Source organism: Priapulus caudatus, unplaced genomic scaffold (assembly GCF_000485595.1).
Source record: "Priapulus caudatus unplaced genomic scaffold, Priapulus_caudatus-5.0.1 Scaffold864, whole genome shotgun sequence".
Lineage (NCBI taxonomy): Eukaryota > Metazoa > Priapulida > Priapulimorpha > Priapulimorphida > Priapulidae > Priapulus > Priapulus caudatus.
Window position 1 is genome coordinate 75,145 of NW_014577925.1, and position 8,208 is coordinate 83,352.

The following is an 8,208-nucleotide window of genomic DNA, read 5'->3' on the forward strand; positions in this document are numbered from 1 at the left end:
AGAGCGGAAGGAAAATTGTCTGTGACGGCGGCGGCTGGGGAGACATGAAACCATAGTATCCCCGCCGACTTCGTCGCCGGGGATACAATAATTGTTTTAATTATGCATTAACATTAAGTTTATAATTATGCACGCTTATTAACTTTCCTGTGTCCCTCTAAGTCGAGGCTGTCGTTAGGTACACCACAAGTTACAACTAAGTAAGTGTGTAAAATGAGCTCTCTTAGCTTCAACATACTGATAAAATACTGCAGTATACTATTTGTTGATTATTAAAGAGTTTGTTCCTGAATTTTATTTTTAAGATGTAGAGAAATTACACCTAGTGGATTCTTTTGATATTCTGGATGGTTCAAAACTTGCTGGAAAGTCTTCATATCTTCCATCATTTGCTTCTGCTTTTGTTTAACACTCCGCGTCCATTTTACTTTTATAGGTTCTTCATTTCTTTCCATTTTTCCACGACCTACAAAATGAAACATCTGTATGAATATAAAAATTAATTTGGCTGCACATGTGCTAAGCACATTATTTGTATTATAACTTTATAAATGTTTTTATCAGTAGTAAATAAAAATAAGGGAGTATACAAGGTATAATGTTATCATAAACACGTTAATATAGCCATGCATTTTAAATTCGTTTACAGCACCAAAGATATGTACATTACAAATAAAGTACCTGATTCTTTCAGCAACAGGTCAAGTGTGGGCAAAGCATCTTCGAGAGGTTTCAAATCTCCTACTATTGGTAAATTTGCTCGTCTTCTCGCTGTTTTTTGTTTTTCTTTTGCTTGGGTTATTGCACCTACCTTTTGCAACCTGAAATTCATAAATACGTACTTTTATGTGCCGTGACGTTAAAATTGTACAATATTACATGAGAAATTAGAGACATACAGGTAGAAGTGTAAATTTCTACTTTCCGTTAAGGCTTAAAAAAGAGGTTTGTTTCCGCTAACGAGCTGAGAAAAATTGGACACGGTAAGCAGGTAACTTATTTTATCAAATATTTTTTATTTCTTTTTGTATTCTAACAATGCTTGTTATAATTATAACAACCCATATAATGACTTCAAAGTCAAATCAATGCATTCACCAATCGATATCATGTTGGGATTTTTTATATTTTTTAAAAACATTTTTTTTGCCGATCACAATAAAGTTTCGACACGGCGGTTTAAAATGGACTCGGTCGGGTTAGCAGAAACAAACGTCTTTTTTTAGGCCTAACTGCAAACAACAGATTGTGGTGGAGGAGTGGTAGGCAATGGTAGAGGAGGGGAGGATTATGGTTGTGGAGGACGAGACGGTAGTGGGGGAGGAACGGAAGATGGTGGAGCAGTGGAGGAGAAGGGAAGAAACTTGAAGGGAAGTCACATCACTCCTGATACATATCCATCTCCTACCCTGTTTTCGAGTGCCTCTTCTATCTTCTACCTTCTCCCATTCCTCTTAGCATCTTTCCGGACTGACCACTAACGTAACTATTATTGTCTCCATCTATACTAATATATTGGATATTACTCCACCACATTCTCTCCTCTTATCTCCTCCTCCGCCCACCATGTCCCCATAATTTATCTCCTCCCTCTTCCACCACCTTTCCCCTCCTCTACATTCTCCTCCACCATGTCGATCCTTCTTGTCTACCTCATCCCCCTCCACCATCTCCTCCTTCCTACTTGCCCACCTCTTTCCTTAGCCACCACCGTGGCCTCTTTCTCTTACCTCCTGGACCACATTCTTAATCCCGCCACCACCTCTCTTCCTCCTCTACCTCATCCCTCCTCCACTACCTCTACTCTTCCTCTACCTCCCTCCTCTTCTACCACCTTCTCCCTTCTTCCTCTACCTCCTCCTCCCCTACTCCTTCATTCTCTACCACCCCTCTCTCCTCTATCTCCATCCTCCTCTACCACCACCTCTCCTCCTCTACCACCACCTCACCTCCTCTACACCTCCCTTCTCCACCACTCATCCATCCCCTAACTCCTTCCTCCTCCACCACTTTCCCTCTTCTTCAACCCACTCACTTCTCCTCCACCTTCTCAACTCCTCAACCACCTCCCCTCTTCCTGTACCTCCCCCTCCACTGCCTCTCCTCCTCCTCCTCCTCCTCCACCTCCTCTACCTCATCCCTTGTTCACCACCTCCCCTCTTCCCCTACCTATTATACTCTTATGATCCTACCCCTCCTCTATCTCTTCTCCTCCCTCCTCAACCATGTTCTCCCCTACTTTGAACTATACAAAGCTTTACATGCAACTGACATTAGGTCAAGCTCTGACTTGATATATCCATCGCATAATTTATCTAACGATTAAATTTCCACGGCAACATTATACCGATTTCATTTGTTCATACAACTATATTCAGAATACGTCCTTGATGAAAATCTGTTTTTACTAGGTGATATCACGACCCACACATGTTGAATGGTGGTGTGAAAGCCTTTGATAGCTAGTTAATGCAAAACTTACTGTGGACCAGCCCCTACAGTACATAGCTAATTACTGTCATTGGGTGATAATTTTAAACCCACGATGTGACCCACCCACATGCACCGAGCCTCTCATTGCATGCCATTACTCTACACAATACATGAGTCTGTATAGGGGAGTGTTGTCCACACATTTAATCCATTTATAAGCATTACAACTAGGCTGGACAGCATATCCATATTTAGTCAAAATGCACGAGACTCTGCACATTTAGGTGCCATAGCTCGAGCACTCTATAGTCTTGTATTTACAGCTGCAGCGATTACATCGTAAATTACAGCAATGCTATACAGTGCCATCAGAAAACATATACACCCAGTTGGCGCTTAGCCTAGGTCAAAGCGTCGGGAGGAAGTTTCCGTCCCAGAAAGCGCTAGTAAAATGCCGCGCCGAACAATCGGCGTTAACGTGTAGTGTGAAGGGCTGCCTCAAACGGATCGTATTGGCTTAAGAAAGACTTTTTGAGCATGCCTTGACCCCTAATAAATGTTAAGGATGATCTACTCACCTCTGTGTCATGTCGACTCAGGTCAATCCATTATCGGTGCTCTATTCCCTGCCACGTGCATCTGGTTCTTTCGCCACATAAGGTGATGCGGACCTGCGTCATGCAAGGCAGATAACGCATCGAGATAACAAATATTGCGGAGCTTTAGCTCGCACATACCGGAGTCTCGCGGAGATGCGTAACTAATGGCGCAGAACATAGAGCGCAGGAAATCTGTTCAATGGGTGTATTGATCCAGGTCACATATTATGCGAGGTAATAAATTAGCCCGTCTGGCAAATATATTCGACAGATGACCGATTATTTAAGAATGGGGCTGCAAAGCCCTGTCAATCACCGAAGGCAAGGTTCTTGGCAGACAAACTGAGTGTCTATGCTTGCTTTACGACTATCGATTTTTGTCAGCAAATTCGTAGCGATTTCAAGTGCATTCCAACGACTTGCCCCCGACTCGCACCACAAATGCATTCCAAACTAAATCGGTTGAAATTCGATTGTGTTGGAGTCAGAGTCAAGTCGCTGAGTTGGAGAAATAGAACGTGTTCTATTTTGCACAACTCGAACGATTTGCTGACAAAAATCGATAGTGTAAACGCAGCATAAGAGCACCTAAATGGCAAGCTTTGTCAACTTAAAATCATACCAAGCATCGTGCCGTTCTTTTCTTTTATCTTTCTTCTTCATTTGTACACTGCTTTTGTTTGTAGTTGCGATGCTCATTCGATCTGAATCCAAGAGTACTTTCTGATTAGCCAAAATGTCCGGTGTTATCGAAATGTTACGGAATATCTCAGACGAAGTTCCACGGGATAGTGGACGAACGAGTTCGCTAGGTTGTGTATTTCCCACAGTCGTTGAAGCGGTTGCTCCTTGTCCTAGTACTCGTACTCCTACTTTTGTCGTTTCACCTTGTTGATGAACTACACATGCACGGCCGTGTAGTTTTTGCCTTGCTTTTTTAGCTTTACCCATAGCGAGAATATGACGTTACGTATAAAAATTTCAATTTCTACTGCTGCTACAATCGTAGAAATAACTAGTTAAGCTCTGTATATACCATTACATATATATTTCTATGCTTCCAGTTGATCGGTGATGCTCATGTAAGCTGACATGATTGATGACGTCACATCGACAAACTACCGTCAGGTGTCGCAACAGTAAACAGCATTGATGTCTGATTACCAATTTTTAGGGTAAGTTGATAATGGGAAATAATTGTTAACGAATTAGGTTTTATATTGTACAAGTTTCAGTGTCATTTTAGTTATTGAATTGCTGCCGATAGTAGCATCAACATTATTGGTCACTAGCTAGTTATAAATGGTATTACATCTCGTCTGCAAGACTTCAACTTATAAAGGACGATCCTTTTTTACACTTGACTTGGACTGCTGTAACACATTACACAGACCTACAGTAGGGCCTATTCTGTCGCGTGACTCATTGAGTGACTCACGTAACTATATGGCATATTCAGGGCTTAAAACTAACATAAAGCATTCACTAGTCAGCAGGGCTAGTGATCTATAGTTTATAATAGCCTTTATTCTTTAACAATATCTGCCAGGTATTTTGTGATTTCATTATTTGTACACACACGTGACATTGTATCTTGTATCTTGGGGTCCCAATTCTCTTGTATTTCACAAGGCACTGATTCTCTTGGAATATGCGGGGAAATCCTGTAGATTAGGAAATTCTGTTTACAAGTTATAGCATTAATTATTTTACTTTCTCTAATTGATATAATGCCTTTCTAACATATTCTAGTGCTGGTTTTAGTAGACCTTGGACCTTTAGTTTCATTGACATTGCATGCACAGACACAGTCAATATGTACTGTTGTCAACCGTATCAATTGTAGAAAAAGTAGTTGGTTCGGTATGGATTGGGATGACATTGGGAAGTTAGTGCACGTAGTGCATTAGTGTCCATGTGCATGTAAGAGTTAATTGGTATCAGACTGCCACTGTATGGCTTACTTCCATGACAAGTAAAAGGAAAATGGTGAGACGACGTTGTTTGTGATTTTCAATTGTATACTAGGATTCGTTAGTAATGAGCGAAAGCAAATTGAATTTTTTATTTTCATTAATAACTGCTTATCCTGTAACTTGGTTGTATTTGTTTTTAAGTAATTATTATATTCATCTTGTTTGTTTTGAATATATTTATGGTCTGCCTGTTTCCATACCAATTGGATAATAAGTATTTGTTTTGAATTCTAGTAATTTTTACATTCCAAGTTCTAACCCGTACTATGGTGTAGTCGAATTTGAATCTATATCCAAACTCGCTAGTCGCCCACTGATTTATGTTTAGGTTTACTCCAATGGTATCCTAAATAGTTTCTATCATCTTTGAATAGCAACTTGATTGGGATTGTGGAGAGAAGAGTATTCAAAGAGTATTCAATGAAACATATGTGTTATTGCAGGGGTCGAAATAAGCGATGGTCCGGGGCCATCAAATAATCAGGAGGACCATCAGATTTTCAAAGTCAATGGTCCGTTGGACCATTGAATATTTTGGTCCCATTTTACGGTAAATTTCTTGGACGCTGCATTACTTTTAGAGAACAATTTGAAATTTAGGAGGACCATCTAAATTTCAAACTAGATGGTCCTGTGGACCATCACTTTTTTTCTCCTTATTCCTACCCCTGTAATAACATTGAAATTATATTAATTTAACATCGGCTTAGGTGGTGCTTTATTGTTTTGTTTCGTAGTGTTTCAGAATGGTGCTGGAAGAGGTTATCCCAAATTGTGGTTGTATTTTTTTTATTCTTGTGCTTGTACTTATCTACTTATCAGAGATGAAAGTTTTCTCGATTTTTGACGGAATTCCAATTTTCTGATATTTTCAATAACGATTCCGATTCTGTGCGATGGCCTGAAATTGCATCTAAGGACACTGAAAATTCCAAAATGTCTCTAAGTCTCGAGCACGAGACTTAGCAACGCCTACGCAAGGACATACCAGGTGCCCTTCGCGGTGCCATTCGCCCCCATTCAGTGGCCTATGGCCACTGTTGCCGGAGTGTCTTACTATTTTTCCTATTTTTGGGTCAAATATTACTTACATCTCTGGACTTATAATTAGTTATAATTTTGTAGTCAATATATAACCCTATTTGTTAGCTTCACGGCACTGGCAGCTTGCTATTTTCTATGTCTATCTCTAAATGTGGGAGGGAACACAAATGCAGGCATATTAGGGAATGGGGAGGTGAGGTTAATACAGCCAGAACGCTACACTAAGGTGATTGATTGCTTGCAGTAACCCAGTACAGAGTTTCATGTGTGAATTGGTAAGGGCAAGCTTAAATACTCTATTACCCCAACTAGCTCATACTGTGCGTTCAGGTGTTATCCTAAAGTGGACCGGAGCTGAGTCAGTAGGTATAGGCAGAAAAATAAATTAACTAGTTGCTGTACACATAGTGTAGTCGTTGTACATGTGAACAGAACAACTAGTATATTAGTCTTGCGAGCTTGTCTCTTTGGTTTTCATTTGTTATAGGTGGAAGTTTTGAAAACCCCTAAATTTAAAAGTGAAGTAAACCTGTTTCAATTTATATGTCATTACTTTTATGATTAGTGGATTAACACTAGTTATTTTCAAATAATCGGGGTAAAGTTTTTTTGTATCTGTTCTGCATTACCCTTTACACTCCATCTAAATTTTCCTAGAAACCTCTTCGTCACTATGACCTAGATAATTATCTATTATATACCCTTGGCTTTTGCTGTTTTTACCCATAAAATTCCTGGTTTTTTATAAGCATTGGTTAGTGTTTACTGTAGGCTATTCCACTAAGGTGTATATATATATATATACCATATCGTAACTTCCTAGTCGTAATAATGTCCACCACACTGACTATCAGCTTATAAGATCCAAGGTGGTTTATGGAGACATTTCGGAGAAGAGAAAAAATGCAATCTATAAGGAGTGAAATATCTCAAATGTCTTATCATTATCAAGTGCGAATAGAAATAAATTTGTTTAGGTTTGCTTGTCAGTGGTGGTATCCATATGGTGCATGCACTGATACTGGACGCTTTAATATATATATATGCTTCATTAATATGAGCATCATAGCGTAAGAATTGTATTATAGAGAATATACCCGTAATACTCGATCAAAGTCATCTAGCTGTTTTGTTTCCATACTCCCGTCGGCTGTATGAAACTAATTAATTTTGCTCGATTACCCATTCAAGCTGGTTGGCCATAAAATTGTTGAAGCTAAGCGCATGACTCAGTGCATTCTAATGGCACTGGACACGCGGTAATGCGCCAGCGTGTGGGATGCTTTCTTGCCAAGACATAGTGCGGTGAGTCATGCTGAACAGTGTGAACACGGATTGCTTCTGAACAGTCATGCAGTGATGTCAATTGAGCTCTCTCCTCACACTCTCTCGCTCTCTCTCGGTCTCTCTCTCTCTCTCCAGACTTTAACACGGAGGCTGTGTGGTTTGTCAACAGATGTGTGGTGGCAGGTTTAGCTTGATTTGTGTTGTGGCTAGCGTAACGATTGACAGTGCTCTGTGTTTAGTGGTGATGACAATTTGAAGGTTTGCTCGAGTGACAGGTATTCGCATAGGAAGGAAACTACGTATTGGTTTGTACTTTCGTGTATTGTGAAAGCTCGTTCATATATGTTGCGAAATGATAGCACTTACTTAATCAGCTCTATTCCATTGCAAAAATGAAGGCTAGTTAACTTAAATAGTGTGATTTCTTAGTGTATCTAGACCCTTATATTAGAGCCTTATCTCGCGTCTATTATAGAATATTAGCTTTGCACACCTGTTGATGTAATATATTTGGTGTTCAACCTACATAGGCATCAAGATAGATATGGACACTTTGTATTCATCCCTATTTACTAGTAGTGTACAGTGCTGCCACCTCTATTGCTAGGTTCAATTACTCGTGTGTGTGTGCGTGCGTGCGTGCGTGCGTGCGTGCGTGCGTGCGTGCGTGCGTGTCACTGTGTGTCACTGTGTGTGCGTGCATGCGTGCATGTATACAAGTATACTCACACACGCTCAGAGGTATGCATGTTCGCGTGTACATGCACGCGCGCACACACACACATACGCACACACACACACTCACGCACACACACACACACTGCACACACACTGCACACACACACACACACACACACACACACACACAC

At 40.3% G+C, this 8,208-nt stretch overlaps 2 protein-coding genes across 2 annotated transcripts in view; one reads left to right on the forward strand and one right to left on the reverse strand.

Annotated features, from left to right (window-relative positions):
• Nucleotides 1–261: 261 nt before the first annotated feature.
• Nucleotides 262–4,112, reverse strand: LOC106814053 (protein FAM207A-like). Its single transcript, XM_014818321.1, has 3 exons — nucleotides 3,655–4,112; nucleotides 682–821; nucleotides 262–466 (listed from the first exon to the last, which is right to left on the reverse strand). The coding sequence occupies exons 1-3, from the start codon at nucleotides 3,981–3,983 to the stop codon at nucleotides 273–275; spliced, it is 663 nt and encodes a 220-aa protein (XP_014673807.1). The 5' UTR covers nucleotides 3,984–4,112; the 3' UTR covers nucleotides 262–272.
• A 6-nt stretch (nucleotides 4,113–4,118) lies between these two features.
• Nucleotides 4,119–8,208, forward strand: part of LOC106814052 (serine/threonine-protein kinase PAK 3-like) — a 27,053-nt gene continuing 22,963 nt past the window's right edge. Inside the window, exon 1 of the mRNA XM_014818318.1 lies at nucleotides 4,119–4,207. The gene's annotated coding sequence lies outside the window, so the exon portion shown is untranslated. The remainder of the gene's footprint in view (nucleotides 4,208–8,208) is intronic.